This window comes from Linepithema humile, chromosome 6 (assembly GCF_040581485.1).
Source record: "Linepithema humile isolate Giens D197 chromosome 6, Lhum_UNIL_v1.0, whole genome shotgun sequence".
NCBI lineage: Eukaryota > Metazoa > Arthropoda > Insecta > Hymenoptera > Formicidae > Linepithema > Linepithema humile.
In genome coordinates, this window is record NC_090133.1 from 15720206 (window position 1) to 15745060 (window position 24855).

At 41.3% G+C, this 24855-nt stretch overlaps 3 protein-coding genes and 1 long non-coding RNA gene across 4 annotated transcripts; all 4 read left to right on the top strand.

The window, feature by feature from the left end:
* Positions 1 to 10600: 10600 nt before the first annotated feature.
* Positions 10601 to 12541, top strand: LOC137000894 (uncharacterized). The gene is made up of 2 exons (XR_010891063.1): positions 10601 to 11551; positions 11629 to 12541. It is a non-coding gene; the product is annotated as an uncharacterized lncRNA (long non-coding RNA).
* Positions 12542 to 12616: 75 nt separating this feature from the next.
* Positions 12617 to 15555, top strand: LOC105671347 (uncharacterized). The gene is made up of 2 exons (XM_012365432.2): positions 12617 to 13617; positions 13695 to 15555. The coding sequence occupies exons 1-2, from the start codon at positions 12902 to 12904 to the stop codon at positions 15553 to 15555; spliced, it is 2577 nt and encodes an 858-aa protein (XP_012220855.2). The 5' UTR covers positions 12617 to 12901.
* On the top strand, positions 15488 to 17736 carry LOC137000891 (uncharacterized). The gene is made up of 2 exons (XM_067358478.1): positions 15488 to 16149; positions 17574 to 17736. The coding sequence occupies exons 1-2, from the start codon at positions 15580 to 15582 to the stop codon at positions 17685 to 17687; spliced, it is 684 nt and encodes a 227-aa protein (XP_067214579.1). The 5' UTR covers positions 15488 to 15579; the 3' UTR covers positions 17688 to 17736.
* Positions 17737 to 23444: 5708 nt separating this feature from the next.
* Positions 23445 to 24647, top strand: LOC137000755 (uncharacterized). The gene has a single exon (XM_067358108.1). It carries the CDS (start codon positions 23445 to 23447, stop codon positions 24645 to 24647), a length of 1203 nt encoding a protein of 400 aa, XP_067214209.1.
* Positions 24648 to 24855: the final 208 nt, after the last annotated feature.

A 24855-nucleotide genomic window follows, 5' to 3' on the forward strand; every position in this document is an offset into this window, starting at 1 on the left:
TACCTTTAACCCTACGAGGATTATAAAACCAAACCTCATGTCCCTCCTCAAAACAGATTTGACGAGCCTTCTGATCGTACCTAGCCTTAGAACGCAACGATTGAGTTTCTATTCGTTGTCGAGCTTCAATGTGAATATTATTTAAGTTTTCTCTAAGTTTTTGTAAATAAACATCAACCGTTATGTCATTATTTTGATTTGGAGGACTTCCTCTTAATAAATCTAAAGGCAATCTTAAATCCTGAGCAAAATATAATTCTGCTGGGGAAACTCCAGTAGTTTCATGTTTTGAAGATTGATACGCCAATAAATACAAATAGATCCACTTATCCCAATCTTTTTGGTTTTCTGAAATATATTTAGCTAAATAATTTAATATTGTTTGATGATGGCGTTCTACTTGTCCATCTGACTGAGGATGCAGAGGAGTTGTCCTAGTCTTTTTTATGCCAACTAAATTTATCATTTCTAGAAAAATTCTAGATTTGAAACTTCTCTTTTGATCTGTGTGTATCTCTAGAGGAACACCATGACGAGAAACTACTTGATTCACAAATGCTTCGGCAACAGTTTTGGCTCTAATGTTTTTTAATGGAATAACCTCTACCCATTTTGTAAAACAATCAATAATTACCAAAAGATAACGATTTCCTTCTGAAGAACAAGGAAGAGGACCAAGTATATCCATTTGCACTCTTTCAAATGGAGTTCCTACATTATAAATCTGCATGGGTGATTTTTCTTTTTCAGATGGTCCTTTTTTTGCAACACAAATTTTGCAGGAGCGAATCCAATTTTCTACATCATTCTTACATGTGGCCCAATAAAATCGTTTTCGTATTCTTTCTAATGTTTTATTTATTCCAAAATGTCCACTTATCGCAGAATCATGAGCCAATTCTAATATTTGTTTAATATCCTTTCTAAAAACAATAATTTGGAAAACTACAGATTTTAAATTTGGAGTTTCCCATTTTTTAAATAACACTCCGTCTTTTAATACTAATGCATCCCAATATGATAAATAAATCTTTGCAGAAGGATCAAACATAGCTAATTCTTGTTGGAGAGGACGTTCTCCTAATTTCTTTCTTTGTATGAAAATAGAAATAATGGGATCTTTTTCTTGTTTCTTTTGCCAATCTTCTAAATTTTCCTCATGAAAAATTATCCGAGCAATAAAATTTTCTTTTATTTCTACTTTAGAACAATACGTACAATCTGATTCTGAACAAGGTCGTCTTGATAAGCCATCAGCATTTTGATGTAGCCGTCCTTTTCGATGAATTATCTCAAATTCATATTGTTGTAATCGTTCCAACCAACGAGCCAGCTGTCCTTCTAATTCTTTGAAAGACATTAACCATCGTAATGAAACATGATCTGTTCGAATTATATATTTTCTACCATAAAGGTAATGATGAAAAGATTTTATTGAGGCTACAATGGCTAATAATTCTCGGCGTGTAACACAATAATTTCTTTTTGGTTTGCTTAAAACTCGGCTAAAATAAGCAATAACTTTCTCATTACCATCTTGAATTTGAGATAGAACTGCTCCTATCCCATGATTTGAAGCGTCAGTATCCAAGATAAACTCTCCTAACTCGTTTGGAAAGGATAAAATCGGTGTTGAAACCATTGTTACGTCCTGATCAGACTACACGATTCTTTTCTTTTCATTAAATACCAGACCTAGTAAACGCGGAACCAACAAAACTCTTAAGAAATATTATAACGCCAGAGCTGTTTTTCTCATGAGACACCAGGAGCTCGAATCTTCTCACGGAGAAAAATAGCATGGATATTTCAAAATACCTTGGCCGCTCAGCGTGCCTATCGTCGCCAGAAAAACCGTAAAAGTCAAAACTTCGCGGTAGCTGGAGTCCTTAACCGACTCCAGACGGTTAGAGTAAGAGATAAAAAGAAAAACTGGCACCAACTAGTCATATTCTTGGATTCCACCTACGGGAACTCTAGCTAGTAGATAGGGTTTTACCGAGTAACGATCGGGGAATGACCGCAGTCGCATGCCGAGAAGGCGCGACACCTGATACGGCGCACGTGTTTAGTAGGTCTGGGAAACCGAGATGCATTAGTCGCACTCTCCACGCGACACCAAGGGCACGTGACAGTCGTAAACTGTCAAATTTATTAGATCAGTGACCCAAGGTTTTGCGAACTTATATACTGATTCTTAACCACCCAATCCGAAAGCCGAGAATCGGGGCAAGCACTTCTATAGACCACCCATCATTCCATCGTATGGTCTAAAGACTACGCCCACCCAGATCTTAAGACACTGAGATGCACCCCACTTATACTAATTAACACCAACCGGGTTACGCCACCTCAAAAACCTACCCCCATCATATATGGACCCGAAACGACGCTATTCCTTATTCGTTAGGGCCTCTTTCTTCCTATCTTATTTCAAGTAACCTAATCATCTAAACCCAATCCTATTAGCTAAAAATGACGCCATCCTCCCCCACATTAAAAATTTTCTCGCAAGACTAATTCCTATTCGATCCCCGCTCCAAAAACCTAAGATTTTCCAAAGGGATCTACCCCAAAGAAAAAGTATAAAAACCCGTGTTCTGGTGGCTCCGGACACAATCACACACAGTTTTTAAGCAGTTTTGCGCAGTTATTCCGTTTAGCTCAAACAGTTTTTCGAGTAGTTCGGGGGCGCGAATCAAAGAGTAAAACCAGTTGATACTTTGTCGCGACCATCTCGTGGTGCATCTCAAGTAGAGGGCCCATCATCCTGACGACACCATCCCGCAGCAGGGTGCCCACACGTTTACAAAAAAGGGGTCCGACGCTCCTATATATAACACCTTCCCTCAACGGGGCGCCTGCTCAGAACCACCGAACATAGTCAACCCGATCCGAAACTATCCTGCAACGAGTAAGTCAGTTTATTTCTCTTTATTTTATTATTTCTTCTGTCCTCCCTCCGGAAAAATGAAACACTCACACACACACACACATACACACTATTGTAAAAAATACACAAATAAAATTATCAACACCTGCAATTAAGAATTAAGTTTTGTATCGTAATTATAAATTTAATCGAATTAAAATGTTGTCTTTAGTAAATTAAACTTTGTTCTTTTTCATTTGACCACACCCTCCTCGTTCGTCACCCCCTCACACCTTCCCTCTCAAATTGCGCACAAAGGTTCCGCCCCGGGTAATAGGGATTCAATTCCTTGACCCAAAAAGGGAACCACGAGCGGTTGACTTGTTGACGGAGTAAAAACAACTCTTCCAGTCGCTGACCCGTCGCAAGTCCTAAACGTGCCGCTCGGCTCGTGCGGTCAAGCCCGTTTACGTCGATCGCCGAGCCCAACGAAAAAATTCTACATCTATCAGGACGTAACACCATTTTCTGTTTTAGTTTCTCAAAGGCTTCCTGACATGTTTCAGTCCATTCAAATTTGATTTGATTCTCAGTAAGTGAAAATAATGGTTTGGCTATTAACGAGAATCCTTCCACAAATTTTCTATAATAGGAGCAAAATCCAAGGAAACTTTGTACCTGTTTCTTGATCCTAGGAACCGGCCAAGTTTCTACAGCAGAAATCTTTTCAGGATCCGTAGAAATTCCATTTTCAGAAACAACATGGCCTAAATATTTCACCTGTCTTTTTAAAAGAGAACATTTTTTTTTATTTATCTTTAGATTTACTGAACGAAATCGAAGAAAAACTGATCTCAGATTAGCCATCATTTCTTCAAAAGTTTTACTAAATACAATAATGTCATCTAAATAAACTAAACAAATCTTAGATAAGAATTCTTGAAGAATTTTCTCCATTAATCGTTCAAAAGTCGCTGGGGCATTGCAAAGACCGAATGGCATGACTGTGAACTGCCAAAGACCATTTCCTATGGAAAACGCCGTTTTTTCCCTATCCACAGAACGAACCTTAATTTGCCAATATCCACTCTTTAAATCTAAAGAAGAAAACCACAAATTCCCAGACAATTGATCTAAAATATCCTCAATTCGAGGTAATGGAAAAGAATCTTTAATTGTGACATCATTTAATTTTCTATAATCTACACAAAATCTAAGGGAACCATCCTTTTTCTTCACAATCACCACCGGAGAAATCCAAGGACTTTTAGACTTCAACAACACCTTGCGATTTCATGTCAAGAATAATTTGTTCAACATCCTTTCTCAAATGAATAGGAATTCGTCGAGGGACCTGCTTAATAGGTTTAGAATCCTTTAATTCAATTTCATGTTCCACAACATTACAATTTCCTGCAATAATTTCTTCAGAAAATATATCCTGGAATTCATTCAAGAATTCGGCAAAAACATTTTTTTGGTTTGAATCCAACTCCTTTGAATCTTCTTCAAAAAGTTTTTTTAATTTCTCTGGAACTTTGTTTGAAAAATTAATCCGCGAACAAGAGAATTCCACTTTAGAGAAAGTATCTCTAAAATAAGGTTCGAAAATCTTTTCCAGATTTATTTTTTTAAGAAAATCTCCTCCTAAAATGCAATCATCTGAAATTTCAGCCACTATCATAGGAATTTTCAAAGAAAATTTTCCTAATTTGATTTCTACTTCTGAGCGAGTACACAATTACTCGAAAAACACGTGTTTCTTTTTTCGAGTAATTTTCACGCATCAAGTGATTAGTAGTGATCATTAAATAAATTCCTCGTTTTATCGATGAAGTGAGTAAACAGAGTATGTGAATGTGTTGTGTTTTAAAACGTGAAACGTGAACCATAAGAAAGTGGAAAAACTTTTACTCGATATGGATCTGTCTCATCGCGGGAGAAAGAGAGAGAGAGAAAGAGAGAAAGAGAGATGCGTATACGTATTTGTGTATCGTAAGTGTTAGCTGATTGTAGCAGGCGCCTCACGTAACACTCGCGTGTAACGGTGAGTTGCAACGCCCCTGCTTGTTTCTTGTACTCGACTCACGATACGCTAACTATTTTCTTTTATAACTTGAAAATTAAGCTGTGCACAAACTTTTGCCAAAGGAAAAGTTGTCTCAGAATACGCTCAGAAATATGCCCCTTTAAGGACATACGGTTATTTTGAATCACCCTGTATATAGTATAATATATGTAAAACACAGATGTCTATACTAGTACTAGATCGCTAACTTTAGGACGGTATTCATAGTCCGTTCTTATATTCAAAATCGTCTTAAGCACGGACTTATATTCGCTCTCTTCGTCACACATAGATTGTGTCTGACGAAGAGAGCGAATATAAGTTTGTACTTAAGACGATCTTGAATATAAGAACGGACTATGAATACCGGCCTTAGGCCGGCGTCACATAGAACCCGTAATCCGTAATCCGCACCGAAAGTCCGCAAAAGTTACTAGGGATTGCGTCCGTAACGTTACGTGTGTTTTATCTCCTTGTGTCCCATGGAGCCGTAATTCCATGAAATTTCCTAGTAATTTCTGTAATTTCTAGTAAAAGTTACTAAAAGTTACTAGTTATTACTAGTAATGCTTTTTTTAATTTTATTTATTTAACTAAATTTGACGATTTAATTAAAATTTTTGTTAAAATTATAATATATTCTGTAGTTTTCTTATGAATAAAATACAAATAAACAATTATAATCTGTTAAATAAAAAATAGTAATACCGTTACGTGTGTATTTACGGCTCTATGGGACACAAGGAGAAAAAACACACGTAACGTTACGGACGCAATCCCTAGTAACTTTTGCGGACTTCCGGTGCGGATTACGGATTACGGGTTCTATGTGACGCCGGCCTAACAGTATTACTATTTTTTATTTAACAGATTATAATTGTTTATTTGTATTTTATTCATAAGAAAACTACAGAATATATTATAATTTTAACAAAAATTTTAATTAAATCGTCAAATTTAGTTAAATAAATAAAATTAAAAAAAGCATTACTAGTAATAACTAGTAACTTTTAGTAACTTTTACGGAAATTTCATGGAATTACGGCTCCATGGGACACAAGGAGATAAAACACACGTAACGTTACGGACGCAATCCCTAGTAACTTTTGCGGACTTTCGGTGCGGATTACGGATTACGGGTTCTATGTGACGCCGGCCTTAGGCTTTGACGTATGGAAAAACTGAGGCTGGCAGGATTTCCGGTTTCGGCCATGACACCCTACAACAAAATGGCCGCTCAACAACTGCTCAACAACTGCTCAACAACTGCTCAACAACTGCTCGGCATCTTTCAAGAATTTTTACAATATTATCAATTTGTATCACCACGCCGGGTATCACATGTGCATACGCACGTACAGATATAAGGCCATCACACACAAAATGACATAATTGCATATGCATAGCATAAGACCGTCTCGACCAATGAACATGCTATGTAAATCAATATGGCACCTTTATGCTAGATGTTCATTGGTCGAGACGGTCTTATGCTATGCATATGCAGTTATGTCATTTTGTGTGTGAGGGCCTATACACATTACACCATAGATATCGGAAAATAGAGATGGAGCGTGAGTCTGCGGGAGGGAAGCCTCTTCGGGGAGGGCGACGAGGTAAACTGTGAGCACTTTTTATTGGCTGTTTTTCTACGCATGCGTACAATACATAAACCAGAATAAAACCGAGTGAAGAGGTTATTTACAAAGGTTATTTGAGTAAATAAACAACGAAGAAAATACATTAGCGGAAAAAGTAAAACAACAAGTGTATTATTTAAAAACAAGTGCATTATTTAAAAAAAAGCAGTTTATTTCAATATTTACCGGATGTTTATTAAATATTTAAACATAATTGTGTGTAAAACAGGTAAGTCCAAAATTAGTGTCTATAAAGTGTCTGTGAGACCTTCTCTGATTATATTTTTATATGTAATACAGAAAGTACTTAGCATCAATTGTAGGATGTCTTTAATGTGTGTGTGTGTATTTATAAATTATATATCGCAGATTAATAGCCATATACAATGGTACGCTGCTTAGTTCCATCGTGCAAGAACACATCAGAAATAAGAGGCTGGAAAAAGAGAATTGATACTGGCGAAATGAGAAAAAAAGTATCATTTCATAGGTAAGATATTGTAATCCAAGATTATATACAAGATATATATACAAATACATCATTTAGTGATATAGTTTCAAGCTACGACAAACAGAAATTGAACTTTGAAGGGACATATTCATATACAGTCAGTTAAATAAGAGCGTGCCAAACCTTATTCACAATCGGTAAAAAATATTATTCTAAATCTTATGTAAATTGATAGAGCAAACCTTTGTCCTTGGCGCATTTTAAAAAAAGATTTAGTTATTGTTGATCTTTTGTAAGAAAAACACGCTAAGCGCCATGAGTGCCAAATACGCAAAGCGCTACGAGGCTGTGTTTTTGTGCATTCACCCAAAAGGTCCAAAATGTCGCAATCAGCGGCTGCTAAATATATTAAAAAGTCAAGAACATTTGTGAAGAAGTGGATTCTGCGATATAAAGCCACAAAAAATGTGGATGATTTACCGGAACGTGGCTCAAAAGGCAAAGTGGACAAAAAAGGTGATAAAATGATCGTTGATCTGTTTTCGCGGAATCCTGGCTTAACACTGCGTCAAGGACAAGCAAAATTGAAGCAAAAAGGTTTATATATATCGTATGTAACTATTCGAACTCATCTCCGTGCTCATGACATGAAATGGCGCAGCACAATAAAGAAACCTTTGTTAAGTGAAAAACATGTGAAAAAGCGACTCGCTTGGGCGCACGAAAACATCGACCGAGATTTCAGTAACATAATTTTTACTGACGAATGTTCTATATGAGCACGTAGTAGCTTCAAACAAACTTGGTCAACCTCCACCAATAGATATGTCGAGCGAACCGTTAAACACGGAATAAAAGTGCATCTTTGGGGTTGCTTCTCAAAACAAGGATTCGGCGCTTTGCATCTGTTTACCGACAATCTGAATGCCAAGAAAATGCTGGGAATTTACGAAAAGGCTTTGTTACCGTCTGCCGAACGTTGGTTTATTAATAAAAATGAGGACTGGATTCTGCAGGAGGACAACGATCCAAAACATCGAAGCAAGCTCTGTACCGAATGGAAGGAGCAATCTGGCATCGTTACATTGGATTGGCCGTCGCAGTCGCCCGATGCCAATCCAATCGAAAATGTGTGGGCATATATTAAGTACAGACTTCGAGGAAAACGCACATATACCGCAAAGCAGCTATCTCGCAACATTCGTCAAATTTGGAAGGCCTTGCCGCTACAGTACGCCATCAATTTAGTCGAAAGTATGCCTCGAAGATGCCAGGCGATTATCGACGCCGGTGGTGACTGGACGCATTATTGAGAGAATTGCGTTGTAGTCCTCATCAAGATAAATGTATATATGTTTAAAAATTTTTTTAAATACATTTTTTTTATAAATTAACCCTGGTACGCTCTTACTTAACAGACTGTATGTATGTATATTCCAGGGACTCGGACCAAAATCAAATTTCGGTTCGGTTACGGTTACGGTCCGAGGTTATATCCAATTTTCGGTTTCGGTTTCGGTTCTGGTTCTTTTATCGATAACGGTGACCGTAACCGTTTGGATTTCGGTCTTTTTTAGATATGGTTACGGTTTACAAGTGTATAATTAACTATTGTAAAATTTATAATGTACAATATAAAACAGATAATACAATACAAAAAGATAATAAGTCGCATATTAAAAAATTTATATTAATTAAATAAAAATATTTATTAAAGAAAAAATGATTTACATCATCATCATGAATCATGGGAGGTTCCGGATCTTGGATTTTCTTTTTTCTTTTTTGCTGCCGCTTCATCCACTTGCATCATCGCCAATACTCGTTTCGAATTTGTTAGTTTTCTATATAATAACATATTAATATTACGTAAATTATCATAATACAAGCAAAGAAATAAAAAAGTAATCTTCCGTGGATACTATGTAATATCCCTATTTATCTAGAACTTAGAATTAAACACCTATAATCTTAAAAATTTAATTAAGATTTTTATACTTTTTCAGTGCTACAAAAGAGCGGAAAAATTGATAATTTTTATATTTTTAAGACTTTTTAGTTTTACTCTTATAAAGATTCCATTTTTTAAAATATATTTTATGTCCAAAAATTTGAGAAAAAATTTCTGTTTGAAATTAGTTAAACACGCAGTTGCGTGTCTACGGAGCGTTAAAAATATGAATATAAGATTACAAACGTACGTGTCATCTTTGTTGATAAAAATTCGATTAGCTCTGACCAATAGTTGATCCTCCAGAATTGCTTCGTTGATATTCGTTCTTAGAGGAGAAAGCACGAATTTTAAGCTTGAGAACAACCGTTCGACGCTCACTTGCGTGGCTGGTACTGCCAAAACAATCATCGCTAATTTATACAATTCTGGTTGAGTTATACTGTTTTCTTTCCAAAATTCTAAGATATTAGTTTTTCTTGAGATTCTCTTTTGTTCTTGGTTGTAGTTTTTTAGTAAAACTTCAATCCGTTGCAAAGAAAAATGTCCTTGTAATTGAACAGACGACGATGAACGTGAAATACCAGAATGGTGTATCTCTTTTAATTTGAGGAAGTTTTCGAAATCGTCACTCGTTGACTCTGAGCTACTTGATGGGCATTCTTGTGAATCAGAGTTTGACGTAATAAAGTTTTCTTGCAGGGACATAATCTTTACCCAAAGATGTTTTAAATGAGTTTTTGCTTTTTCTATCTGTATCTCCTCTAATAAAATTTTAAATCTTGGATCCAGAAAGAGAGCAGATAATAGCACATTATTTTCCAGCAGGTGCTTTTCCCGAGATATCATGAATTCGAAAATAAGTATTGCGAAAGGTGTATTCATTTTTTTCATCGTTAATTTTGTCTCTAACCAATTGCTGAAGAAGTCGCTAAGAGTCAGTTGTTCGGCTTGGAGTTTTTCTGTGCACGTTTTAATTGGCTGTAGAGTTTGGCACACCTCTTCAATTTTAACCCATTCTGCATCAGTTAATGTTTCGAACTTTTCGAATTTTGTTACAGCCAGTTCTGTACAATAATCCTTTAATAATAATAATCTTTCGAGCATATCAACTGTCGAGGACCAACGTGTTGGGCAGTCAATTATCGGCTTCTTCAAATTTTGTTTTTTAAGCATGTATAAAAAAGTTTGCGTTCTCAGTTTCTTTACGAGCCTTCGAGCCTTCTGTATCAAGGATGAAATACCTTTATCTGCATTTTTGAAGACATCATCTACGACTAGTTGCAAGGTGTGTGCTGCACATCTCACTCCTATAAAATCGTTAATTATTAAACCGTAATATGCTGTAAGCATAATATTTTATTTAATTAACTAAATATTTATTACTAATATTTTTTAAATACTTTTAATGCTTGTAAAACAATAATTCAAATAAATATTTAAAACTTTGTTAAAATACTAGCTAATTAATGTTAAAACGCTGCACCTGTTAATATGTTACTTGAAAAATTAGACCCTAGGGTACTGTTTTCAATATCTTGTAATATATTTTCGATATGATTCTCTGTTTTATTTTTTTCATTCTCTTCTGTAAGTTCATCCAGATCTAGCAGGTCTAAGTCGATGTCATCATTAATATTAACGCATTTATTTTCTTCCACGAGAAACGCTTCATTAGAATCACTACAGTCTGAAGACAGTATCTTTATAGCTTTCAACATATTTGCACCGTTATCTGTGGTGATGGTGTATACTTGGTCCATATGTATGTTATAACGATTACATATATTTCTTATAATTGTAGTTAAATATGCTCCTGCAAATTATAATTACATTATAAATTAAATAATTATTAATGTTTCTCTCAGCAAAATATGCAGCACAGTAGTTATATTATGGGGGTTCTAACCCAGGGGCAATGAGGGGGGTGCGGGTGAAGAGGGGAAGAGGGGTATCAGATAACAGTGGAGGGGGTAATGACGTCATCGTTTTGGAGGAGAGGGGGTAATTTAGGAGTGGTGGGGGGTATCAGATAACAATAATTCCTGGAAGTGGGGGATTTCCGGGATTCCCGGAAGAGATAAGATAAGGATTGTTAATACAAACATGAGTCGTCGAGAGATAAGGATTCCTGGAAGAGATAGGGATTCCGAGAACTGTTTAGATCCTTTGGTTTTTCTCTGCACATCAAAGTGGAGCGCCATGTTGTCGGAATGTATCATTGTTAAAGGATTCCGAGAACTGTTTAGATCCTTTGGTTTTTCTCTGCGCATCAAAGTGGAGCGCCATGTTGTCGGAATGCATCATCGCAATGTTTATAGTATGCAGGTTCGTGCAGGTTTACGGATTGCATCATTGCTGTATTTTAAAACAAAAGCCCATAGCAACAGGCAGCCACGTCAGCATTTTCGGCGCCATGTTGTCAGATTTCAATTTTGTATACAACAAGCGGGTATATAAAGCGAGTGAAAAAGAATAGGAACCATCAGTCGTTCGAAATCATTGAGAAAATTACTAGTTCGCTGTGACGTTTACTAGCAACGATGTTTTGCACCATGTCAACCGTGAAGTAAGTTGTTTCTTTAGCTACATCTTTAAACTTAATTGTTATACTTTTAAACTCACAATTTATTTTTTTTTTCATAGAAAACAAAAAAGTAATATGTCAAAGATGGAAAAAGAATCATCTAGGATCTTGGTTAGAAGATACCCGTTGACAAAAACCAGTTACAAATATCTCGACATCGGAATCAACGTCTCAACGTCGAGCCGTGTGGAAATCGCTCTCGGTGACAACCATGGTAAGGAGCTACGTCTATCATACGACGTATGGAAAGAACTCATGAATCAACGGGACATCATCACCAGCTTCTTTAAGAACGATGTGGACGAAGCACCGTCTCAGACCGTTGGACACTGCACGTTAAGTTTTGGAAAAATAAACAACCTAAAAGTAATGCGCCTGGCAACATCAGCGTTATGTTTAATCATGTCAAACCGAACCGTGTGTAACATGTTTGCACTTGAATATTGCGTAGACTGTATCAATCATTCGTTGAACAACATCACCGGTACGGTTGATGTCAAGTTCGCACACTTTTCAGAAATCGCGAGGAATGCGAAGGACCCCGATCACGTGGCGATTCGCAAAAGCGATTTATTCGATAAGAATAATATAATTGATTGTGAACTGGTGACTCAGGTCTTTGCGGAGTTGTAACAATACATATTAATAAATATTATTTCAACTGTAATTAAAATTTTTTATTATTTTTTCGTGTCATCTTATCCGCTATACCGACTTATCCTACAACGCGCGCATCAAAGTAGAGCGCCTGTTTAAATTGCGTCATCATGTTTGGAAGAAAGGGGGTAAATTCGGAGTGGTGGGGATATCATATTACAATAATTCTCGGAAGAGAAAAAATAAGGATTGTTTATACAAATTGTAGGCAGCGCCATGTTGTCAGAATGCATCATCGTTATGCTTATAGTTAGTGCCGTGTGCAACAAACGGGTATATAAAGCGAGTGAGAAAAAAAACGACTAATCACAGTTGTTCAAAATGGAGAAGGAGCGCGATCTTACCGTACGAGCAGCAAATATCAAAACGACGGGAGAGTTCCTTCCATGAGACTACGAGTGCAACGAGTACCTCGATTCTCTCAAGGAACAATGTCGCAAGAGGCAACGCACCGGAGTAGTCAACTCTCTGGTGGCGCAAATTGCGCGTCTGGAGGGTGTGAGGGACGCCCTGCACGAGCGTTTCGTGCCCGTCGGTGCCGGATACGGTGGATACGAGAAAAAGGGCTACACGTGGAAGGAGATCGAGACGGCGTTTAGGAACCGTGTGCTGACGGGTGTGGTTGTCAATCAAAACTATATAGATCCACACGAGTTTTTGAAAAACGTGAGAAATATGGTTATCGAGCGGATCCAGGGCGTCATGGTGGAACACAACAGCGTCAAGATTAACACCGCGTTCAACGGGGAATTCGTCGCGGGCGACAAGACTGCCGTGAAGACCATCGCCACCAAAAATTGCGAGTTGTTTCCCACATCCGATCTCAACGAGTGGTACACGCGGCACGTGGAGGATGATATTCTGGCGGCTCTGAAGGAGTTTCAGGAACGCGATAGCGGATGGGCGTTGTCGCGTATCCTGAATCTCACCGTCAATGTGAACAAGTTCAATCCTCTGCACGCGGGATGCCACATCGAGTTATCGCGGAAAATTATGCTAAAAAGAGCGGTGGTCAACGTGCAATCGACGGACAATGCGTGTTTCGCGTGGGCAGTCGTCGCCGCTCTATATCCAGCGGAAAAACATCCGGAAAGAACGATAGAATACCCACATTACTCGACGGTGCTGAATCTGTGCGACATCGAGTTCCCCGTGACGCTGTCACAAATATCAAAGTTCGAGAAACTAAACGCCATCTCCGTCAACGTCTTTACCACCCAAGACTCCAAAATCGTCCCTCTGCGGCTCGCCGACGACAAAAAGGAGAAGCACGTCAACCTGCTATACGTGCGTAAAAACAACGATGCACACTTTGCGTGCATAAAGAACCTGCCACGGTTGGTGAGCTCACAACTGAGCATGCACAAATGTAAAAAGTACATTTGCGATCGGTAAGTAAAAAAAAAAGATGCGTATAAAATAAATCAATATTTTTTATTCATAGTTTTAATCAAATAAATTATTACAGGTGTCTACACTACTTTTATACACGGGAGAAGTTGTCAGTCCACAGCGTCGACTGCGGGAAAATGAACGATTGCGCCGTCGTTCTCCCCAGCGAGGACGACAAGTGGCTGACGTTCCGGAATTACAATCGGAAGGAGCGGGTTCCGTTTGTAGTGTACGCCGATCTCGAATGTACGCTCGAGAAAAAGGAGGATCAGGACGGTACTACTTACGCCTACCAACATCACAGAGCCTTTAGCGTAGGATATTATGTAAGTTGCGCTTACGATAATTCGCTCTCTAGTTATAAGTCATATCGCGGTGAGGATTGCACAGCGTGGTTCGTCAACGAACTGCACGATTTGACGCACCGCGTGAAAGCGATCCGCACCACCGTCGTCCCCATGGCGGATCTTACGCGGGAGGAATCGGATGAATTCCGTAGCGCCGTAACGTGTCACGTGTGCGAGAAACCCTTAACAGCGGACGACACGCGGGTGCGCGATCATTGTCATCTGACCGGGCGTTACCGCGGTGCCGCGCACTCGTCGTGCAATCTAAATTACATAGACTCCGACGTTATCCCGGTGATATTTCACAATTTATCCGGTTACGACGCGCATTTCATTATTAAAGACGTTGCCAATGCTTTCGAAGGCAACGTCGAATTGTTACCGCTGACGAAAGAGCGTTACATTTCATTTACAAAAAATGTTAAAGATACCATGGATCAAAAATCAAAATTGTGTATAAAATTACGGTTTATTGATTCGTTTAAATTTCTCAGTATGAGTCTCGACAAATTGGCATCTTATTTAACTGTGGATGAATTAAAAATTTCACGATCGGAATTCAAACATTTATCCGCGGAAAATTTCAATCTGCTTACTCGGAAAGGCGTGTTTCCCTACGAGTACGTCGACAGCGTCGACAAGCTCCGGGACACAAGCCTGCCATCGCGCGAATCGTTTTACAGCTCGCTCACCGGAGAAACGGTATCCGAGAGCGATTACGCGCACGCGACAAACGCCTGGCAAACTTTTTCGATCGAAGATCTAGGCCAATACAGCGATTTGTATTTGAAAACAGACGTTCTTTTGTTGGCGGATATTTTCGAAAATTTTCGAAACATGTCTATAAAGAGTTACGGTTTAGATCCCGCTCATTATTACACTCTACCGGGATACACGTGGGACGCTATGTTGAAGTACACGCGTGTAAAATTCGAGTTGCTCACGGACATCGATATGGTACTGTTTGTCGAGCGCGGTATACGCGGTGGTCTCAGCCAATGCTCCAACCGATACGCCGCCGCCAACAACAAATACATGCCATCCTACGACCCATCGGAACCGTCATCGTACCTAATGTACTATGATGTAAATAATTTGTACGGGTGGGCGATGTGTCAACCGTTGCCCTACGCCAAATTTCGATGGGTCGATGACGTCGCGAGCTTTGACGTAATGTCCGTTGCATCCGATTCGGCTACCGGTTACGTGCTGGAAGTCGATCTCGAGTATCCGGTGAATCTTCACGACGCGCACGCCGACCTGCCGTTCTGCCCGACGTGCGATAAGCCGCCCGGCAAGCGGGAGCTCAAGTTACTCGCAACGCTGTACGATAAGCAGCGTTATGTCATCCACTATCGTAATCTGCAACAATGCGTGCGACATGGTCTGCGAATTGCAAAGATTCACCGCGTACTGCAATTCGCGCAATCTCCGTGGCTCCGCGGATACATAGAACTGAATACACAGTTTCGGACACGGGCGAAAAATGATTTCGAAAAAAATTTGTACAAATTGATGAACAACGCCGTTTTCGGCAAAACCATGGAGAATGTGCGAAATCATACGGATGTCCGGCTCGTTACACAGTAGGATGGTCGGTACGGAGCGGAGGCTATGATCGCGAAACCGAATTTCCACAGCCGAAGCATGTTCTCGGAGGATCTGATCGCCGTAGAGTTGCGAAAACTCGAAGTGAAATTCGACAAGCCGATCTACGTGGGTATGTGCATCCTCGACATATCCAAGACCTGCTTGTACGAGTTTCACTACGAGTACATGGCGCCTCTCTACCGCGACAATTGCAAAATTATGTACACCGATACCGACAGTCTGATATACTTTCTGCACTGCGAGGACGCGTATCGGGATATGAAACGTGATATATCCAAATTCGACACGAGCGACTACTCCGAGGACAACGCTTACGGTATGCCGCGCGCCAACAAGAAAGTACCCGGTCTGATGAAAGACGAGAATAACGGCGCGATCATGACGGAATTTGTCGGACTGAGAGCGAAGATGTACGCGTTGAGAGTTACCGGCCAAAAAGACACCAAAAAGATTAAAGGTGTAAAAAAGAGTGTAGTCGCTAGAACGATAACGTTCGACGACTACACTCGGTGCCTCAACGTCGAAATCGAGCTGACGCGGCGTCAATCGTGCATCCGCTCAAAGATGCACGAGGTGTACACCGTGTCGGAGTCGAAGCTCGCGCTCAGTCCGTACGACGATAAGCGTCGTATCCGGTTCCACCGACACTCTACCATGGGGACATCGCGAGATACATTTGTAAATAATGCTTAGTAATATACATAGTGTTTAATTTATATAGTTTAATATTTTATGTATTATTAGTTTTTTTTTAAATGTATATATTGTAACATATTGTAGTAGTAATAAAGAACACCATTGTATATATGTATAATAGTTTATTATAATACAATGTAAAATATACACAGTTTATTACAATACATCGTCTTTATTTATCCAAGAGTTGTGCGAATTGTCGAATCCCAACCACTTTACAAACACCTTGTCGTCCTTTCGACGCAACACCTTCTCCACGAGATAAACGTCGGGTTGAGCGGTCTTGAGCAATTCGTGCTCGTAAAAGCCTCCCGCGACCGGATCTCCGCGATAATCTTTAATCAGATACGTCACAGTTGATGCAATATAAAGCATCTTCGTTTGCAACAGATAAACCTTCCAAGAAACTTATAGGAAGGATGTTTACCGCAACGTTTGCTCCTTAGAGTTAGTCATTAAAAAGACATGGACCGCGGCACACTGGTGATCGCGGTTGACCGCGAATCCGATGTGCGACAAGTTAAACGTTTCCGGTTTTGGGAGGAAAGCATACCGTTCAAAGTGGAGGAATTGACGGAGGCCAATGTAGCCCTATGGCGGGCTAGTGTGGGGAAGATCTCGCGGCAGGAGCGAGTGGAAAAATGGCTCCAACAAGTGTCCAACATTCAACCCGACAGCCCGCTAAGTCCATAGGAGACTCCACCACCGGTAAGTATTGTTTAATTTTCTATAAATTTTAAGCGGTGCGCATGCGTTGTCATGCTTTTATCATCTATAAATTTTGTGTAACTCCATTCTATTTGTTACAGGAAACGCTGGCTGTCCGCCATCATATATGGACTGAAAATGTTTTTTTATTTTTTTACTAATAATATTTTATGTAATCAAATTTTATAAATATTTAAATTATATTTTTTATATTATATTTTAAATTATGTTTTTTTATTATCCCAACTTCTCGTATATATATTTCCTATGCCTCGTTTTATCCACTACAGACCTACTGCGTGACAAAGGCGCGTGTCAAGTTACTGCTTGAGATAGGAGAAGGAAAGAAATAAGTGGACAATAAGAATGAGAATATTAAAAGTTTATAATATTAATAATAATTTATTCTTCTAACAATATATATATATATATATATATATATATATATATATATATATATAGTAATAAGACATGTCTTCTATATGCTAACATCACACAGGAATAAAAATATGTAAATTTAAGCGTAATTAATATAAAACATAAAATAATAATTATAATATAATAATTAAAGCATCTGCTCAAAGATGCACGAGGTGTACACCGTGTCGGAGTCGAAGCTCGCGCTCAGTCCGTACGACGACAAGCGGCACGTCGTATCCGGTTCCACCGACACTCTACCATGGGGACATCGCGAGATACATTTGTAAATAATGCTTAGTAATATACATAGTGTTTAATTTTCATAGTTTAATATTTTATGTATTATTAGTTTTTTTTTTTTTTTAATGTATATATTGTAACATATTGTAGTAGTAATAAAGAACACCATTGTATATATGTATAATAGTTTATTATAATACAATGTATAATATACACAGTTTATTACAATACATCGTCTTTATTTATCCAAGAGTTGTGCGAATTGTCGAATCCCAACCACTTTACAAACACCTTGTCGTCCTTTCGACGCAACACCTTCTCCACGAGATAAACGTCGGGTTGAGCGGTCTTGAGCAATTCGTGCTCGTAAAAGCCTCCCGCGACCGGATCTCCGCGGTAATCTTTAATCAGATACGTCACAGGATTGGTACGTTGCACCGCAGCGATCTTAAACACCTCCGTCGACCAATTCGGCGTGTATCCTTTCTCGAATATAGTTTTGAATTTGCTCACGCGCACCGGATCACCCACCCTGAATTTCGCCGGCGCGGCAATTTTTATTCTACTGTACACGGTGCTCAAGAGTTCCTTTGCGATCTCGGGAGTGACATCGATCGGGCGCATACCGATCGTACGATGTTTACGACCGTTGTATTCCGAGACCAATCGCGGTAAATCGTCGATCCACTTGTACGATCCCGCGAGCGTGAAAAACTTCCACATTTCGTTCTTCAACGTGCGATTCAATCGTTCCACCACCGAAGCCTTCATGACCGAGTATGTCGAATAATGATTGATGCCGTGTTTCTTGACAAGATTTTGGAAATCTCTGTTGTAAAATTCTTTTCCACGGTCGGTCTGCAAATTTTTCGGAATTCTCTCCCTAAATATCGCGGAAAATGCTTTGGACGTTTCGATTCCACCTTTGGTCTTTAAGGGCACGGCCCACGCGTACTTGCTCAACACATCGATAACGGTTAGAATATAGTTGTAACCGCCGTTGGATCGCAAGTACGGTCTCATCTCGACAATGTCAGCCTGCCACAAATCATCGTATCCTTTCACGACGACTGGCCGACGCGTAAAGTTTCTTCTCGCCGGTGCGTGGAGCTCGTCCACGAGCGATCTCCTCTCCAGGCTCATTGCGATTCGTTTTGCTTCTTCTTCATCGCCTCATCGTAGTATTTGATGAAATTTTTTCTCACAGTTCTACGAAGATTGTGAATCTCTCGCTCGACAAGACTCTTCGTCTCTCGCTCGCGATCGACGAGTTTTCCATCGAGTAGCGCCACACTCTCGTCGAGGAGACCTCTCAGATCGTGAATCTGGCGTTCCAACGTCACGTATCTGGTCTCGATGTAATTGTCGTGGTCTCTCTTCCAGGTCCGCTCGGTATTCTCCGAATCTTCGAGTCGTGAAAGTACTTCTCGCTTAAAATTTTCATAGAGCATACAATCTCGATTCGCACGATCGCTCATAAGCTGGAAGTGATGATCCAGATGCAGCTTGTTGACGGCGTCGGTGTCCGCTTCAGGATCGGCGAGATGTCTGATTACGCGTGACTTGGCGTTGAAAACTCCACCATCCTTGCAGAGACAATTCTCGCGCACGTAATTTTTCGAGACTCCACCGCTCTGTCTCGTCACCTTGGCGCTTCCTCCTCCTAGCTGTAGTCCGAATTTGTTGATAGACATTCCCGTAGCATCGCACGAGCAATACTGGCTACAGCGATGACAACGACGATCAATTTATAATCAGACCGGCTTCGCGCAGTTCCTCGATAATCGAGAGAAACTCGTTGTCGTGCGCGTTGTTTCCCGCCTGACGGGAGGCGTCCAGCAATCGAAGGCGATCCACCAATTCGTTCGGATCATCCCAGTGCACGTAATCGACCGCGTTGTCGGTCACAGTCATGGTCTGTGGTACGTTACACTTGGGTAACGTGCGACCCGCACCTCTCTTGTCGAGATGTGCGACACCTCCACCTTTCTTAGATATCAGAGGTGTGATGATATGTTTGTATTTGTATTCTTTGTTTCCCAAAACAGGTAAATGCGCGTTATGACCGCGTCTGTGAGCGTTAGTAGCTAGTAGTATGCTCTTGTACTTTTGTTTGTCAGTCTCCGTACACAGCGTATCGTCGGGAAGTCTTTTGAATATTAATTCAAACATGCCGGGCGTGCCAGCGTATTTCACACCGTCCACGATCACATTGTCGTCTCTATCAATGTCGAAGACCTTGTCTCCGAGAAACGTTCCCGCATCGTTGAAGTATACGCCGTACACGTTGTCGATCCCTCTCTTCTTGTCACCGCTCAAGAGCTCCCCGATGTACTCTTGGCCCAGCGGGCCCATTTGACCGTACAGCGCTTCCCGACCATCGGACGTTTGCATCGTCTGTCTCACGGATGTCGCGAAAGACGAGTCCGTAGTTTCGAACACGTTTTCGATCGGTAAATTTATCGGCGATTCAAACGCCAATTTTTGCGGCTGGAACGGCGTCGAAGCTTGTATCGGTATCGTCAACGGGGTACGCTTGATTTTCTTCTTCCTCTTCTCGAAGCTCGACCGCTTTCGTTTGATATCCGGCTCGTTTGTAATCTCGAGATCGTCAACCGAATCATCGTCACTCTTGATGTTCTCGACGATTCGTTTCAACGGCTCTACGATCGGTTTCAACCGTTTCTCCTTTTGCGCCTTTTGCTCCACTCTACCCGTCTTCAACGTCCGGTGCTTTTTGCGAATCGACTCGCTCGTACGAGCGATTTCCTTCGCGATCTTCTCCCTCTCGTCGATATCTTTCGTGTCGAGCGTCATCGTCAACGTCTCGAGAACGATTAACCATTCCGCGGTACCGCAAACTCGTTAAAACCACGTCTGTAACGTCCATCGTTAATCGCACTATCCTTATCTATCACTAAAAAACCGTACTTGTGTCGCCAACATGCGTGACACAATGTACCGAAATCTTCGTACGTCATGTCCGTATTCACATGATCGTTGTAGACGTGCTTAAGGTTTGTTCCATCCTGCTTGAATATTACGAGTAAATTCGCGTTGTCGCGCACGAGATGTTTAGGTATTTTCGCGTACGTTTGGCACAGATAGAAACAATCGACCTTCAAATGTCGACCCATAGCAAAGTACTCGCGTATCGCATTCTGCTTGTCGCACGCTATATCGTCGAAGACGAATACGGAATTTGGTAACGCCTCGCTGTGCGGTACAATTGTATCGTTGTCCGAGAACGTAAAGTAGCCGATTTCATCGATCGATCCGAGCAATCTTTCGAGATACCGATACTTTGGTTGATTCAACGATTTCGAGTACACGTACACGTTTTCGAAACGTACACCGTTCGGACTTTCCAGCAGACTGATCATCACATTGGTTTTACCGCAATTCGAGAGACCGCAAATGATACCGCGTATCGTGTTTGGCAGCATTTTACCGTGTCTGCACGCCTTTTCACAAACCCCTTGCGTCTTATCATCCATGTTTTTCACACGGATCGTGTACGGTTGTTGTACAAATTTCATTTTTTACCAGACTCTTTCTCATCCTTGTTATTACGCGACGAGTGCGCGGTATCGGATGTCGGAAAGAGCGGTGCTCGGATATTCGTCGCTAGATCTAAAATATCTCTATTTCCATACATGATTCGGACATTATCCTGAAAAAAAAAATATTGTTTCAAACACACGATTAGCGATGCACGTTTGCGATATTCACCTCCTTCCGTTCCTTCTTATTATCCCGGTTATTCATTGTACTTTGTCGTCCGACAAACTTTGATATTCCACTAGTTAGCGATCGATACGCGCCTCCTATTTATAGGTGATCGCTGTCGAAACACACCTCAGTTGGAAATGTGATTTACACGCGAAGTGTTAGAATTCGCGTTCTATGAAACGATACAAGGGTGCCGGTTTACTGAACAGTGTGATAAATCGACTACCGTTGGAGCTGCATATACCCGGCTACCAATTTTGCGGGCCGGGGACTCGTCTGCGGAAACGACTCGCGCGAGGGGATCGAGGTATCAATCCGTTGGACGCGGCGTGTCGCGATCACGACGTCGCGTACTCGCAAAACCGCGAATCAGCGGACCGCCACGCGGCCGATCGCGTTCTCGCCGATAAAGCGCGGGAGCGGATCACCGCTGCGGACGCGACTCTCGGTGAGAGGGCCGCCGCTACCGCCGTATGGGCTGCTATGAAAGCAAAGACGAAATTGGGGATGGGTATGACAAAGGGAAAGAAGAAGAAGAAGATCAAGAAAAGGAGAACGCTTCCGACGGCGAAACGCGGTGGTATGTTACCGTTGTTACCGCTCTTGGGAGTCATCGGTTCGCTTGCCGGTGGAGCAGCGGGTGTTGCAAAGGCGGTGAACGACTCCAAGGCCGCGCGACGACAACTCGAAGAGATGAAACGTCACAATAAAGCTATGGAAGGACGGGGGATTTATCTCGCTCCGTACAAGCGGGGCAAAGGATTGAAGAAGAAGAAGAAGGAAAAAAAAAAACGTCGAAAAAACGATAGAGATGCCCGCGGGTGCCACCACCAATCTACAGTTGTCACGAATAGCGAAGCGTATGCGAATACCGTATTTCCGAGGTGTCTACATGCGTAACGCTTTACCCGACGAGATACACCGAAACGAGAGCGGTATCGTGAATTTGGACGATGTCGACGGGCCGGGCACGCATTGGGTGGCGTACGCCAAGAGAGGCGATCGCGCCGTATACTTTGACAGCTTTGGCAATTTGCAACCGCCGAAGGAGCTTACACGCTACCTCGGAGACACCGATACAACGATAACGTACAATCGCACGGTCTACCAGACGTACGATCAAACGATCTGCGGACAATTGTGTCTCCTGTTCCTCCAGAAAATAGATATAAAAATCGATCCACCATCGATCGACATCAGTCGTCGATGGAATCTCGGCAATGTCGCTGACGCTCACTCTAAGCGGTAAAAGCAGCGTTCTCACGGTGGATTATTTTCCACCGATAGACTTAAGCGATGGGGACTACGAGCTCGGCCTAACCACGATGGAGACCTACAACACGATTCCGAACGTGACGGTAGCGAACGATAAATTTTATTTTGACGACAATGACGAAGAAATTACAATTCCCGAAGGATCGTACGAATTGGACGCCATTGCTTCTTATCTGAAACGCGCGATACTGCAAAAACGAGGAAAAGGCGAAGAGCAGGATTATCCATTGTCACTTCGTCCCAACGTTAATACCATGAGGAGTGAAATCATGTGCGCTTTTCGGATAAATTTCGCCAAACCGAATACCATCGGACCATTGTTGGGATTTTCGATGGGTCGTATACTGGAACCGAGAAAGTGGTACGAATCAGACTCCTCGGTAAACATCATCAACGTAAACATTATTCGAGTGGAATGCAGCATTACCGCGGGTGCGTACGCCAACGACAAGTCGGTGCACACGATACACGAATTTTCACCGAACGTGCCTCCGGGATATAAAGTCTCGGAAACACCGGCGCAAATCATTTACCTTCCGGTCATCGCGAGGAGTGTTACCGATATCACCTTGCGTGTGGTGGATCAAGACGGACGATTGATCGACTTTCGCGGAGAGGAGATTACCATCAGACTGCACTTGCGGCGACGCGGTGCGAGGAAATGCTCGTGTTGAACGAACAGCGAGTGATTGAGAGAGCAACGAAAATTGTGAAAAAATCGCCATTCAAGAGGCTCAGTACGACGAACGTAAACTTTTTACAATCGTTGGGATTCGTTGTGAGAAACGCTTAAGGAGATGGATATACTCGACATCGTTGACAAGCCCGTCTTCGACGAGCGTATCGTGAAATATGAGATGCACACGTACAATCCGTACACTAACACGACGTTGGGACACAGCGACGAGATACGAATACCTATACAACAACAGGATTTGTACACGTTGCCGTGTGAGAGTTTTCTCTACGTTGAAGGAAAACTCGTTATGAATCCTACCGGTGAGAATAGAGATGTCGTGTGTATTATGGGAAATAATTGTGTCGCGTTCATGTTTGAAGAAATGCGATACGAGCTCGACGGAGTTGAAATCGATCGTAACAGTAACGCTGGAATAACAACGACGATCAAAAATTATATATCGCTGACGACGGAGAAGAGCAAGATGCTGAAATACGCATCGTGGAATCCGAATGGATATTCGTTGATCGATGGAAACTTTAATTTTTGCGTTCCGCTCAATGCTCTGTTTGGATTCTGCGAGGACTACAAGCGCATCGTGATCAACGCTCGTCACGAACTTGTATTGATACAATCGCGCAACGATAACAATTGTCTCGTAGGACGAGTCGGTGCGAATCCGACGATCGAGCTACTCAAGATACAGTGGCAAATGCCTCACGTATCTCTGAGCGAAGTCAACAAGCTGTCTCTTCTTCGAACTTTGAAAAGCGGACGATATCTGAGCGTGTGCTTCCGTTCGTGGGATCTGTACGAGTTTCCTCTGCTGCAAAACACGACCAAGCATTCCTGGGCGATCAAAGCTGCAACGCAATTGGAAAAACCGCGATACGTAATCTTCGCTCTCCAAACCGGTCGAAAAAACGTACTGTCTGAAAACGCTGCGCAATTTGACGATTGTAAACTCACCAATGTGAGACTGCATCTGAATTCAGATTTTTATCCGTACGACGACATGAACTTGGATTTCGACAGAAATCGATACGCTATACTGTACAACATGTATGCGCGTTTCCGCAAAGCCTATTACGGACAGGACGATACGTATTTGGATATCGATGATTTCTTGATAACCGGTCCGTTCGTAGTCATAGATTGTTCGCGACAAAACGACTCTGTCAAGAACGCCACCGTCGACGTGCGAATAGAATTTGATTGTAAGGAAAATATACCGGCCAACACCACCGCCTATTGTCTCGTTATACACGATCGAATGGTCGAATATAATCCACTGAACAACATTGTGCGCAGACTCGTGTGAAAAGTTATAAATTAGACGTGTGCGTACGCGGACATGTCAGTTTTCCGACGATCGACGACGATGTCGAACGTACCAATTTTCGTCATAGAACTTATAGTAAATGGAAGAGGAATAGCGTATCTAAACAATGGGTGGAAAGTGTGAGCAACATCTAAGAGACAGAAGATGTATTTCTGTCCTGCTCAGTGACTTTTCTTCTCTCTGCGCA

Coding starts and splice junctions, on each gene's coding strand:
- LOC137000891 (XM_067358478.1), top strand. CDS start 15,580: ATGATCGCGAAACCGAATTTCCACAGCCGAAGCATGTTCTCGGAGGAT. Junction 16,150..17,573: donor TCCGCTCAAAGATGCACGAG/GTGTACACCGTG, acceptor AAGATGCACGAG/GTGTACACCGTGTCGGAGTC.
- LOC105671347 (XM_012365432.2), top strand. CDS start 12,902: ATGGTTATCGAGCGGATCCAGGGCGTCATGGTGGAACACAACAGCGTC. Junction 13,618..13,694: donor AAAAAGTACATTTGCGATCG/GTAAGTAAAAAA, acceptor AAATTATTACAG/GTGTCTACACTACTTTTATA.
- LOC137000755 (XM_067358108.1), top strand. CDS start 23,445: ATGGATATACTCGACATCGTTGACAAGCCCGTCTTCGACGAGCGTATC.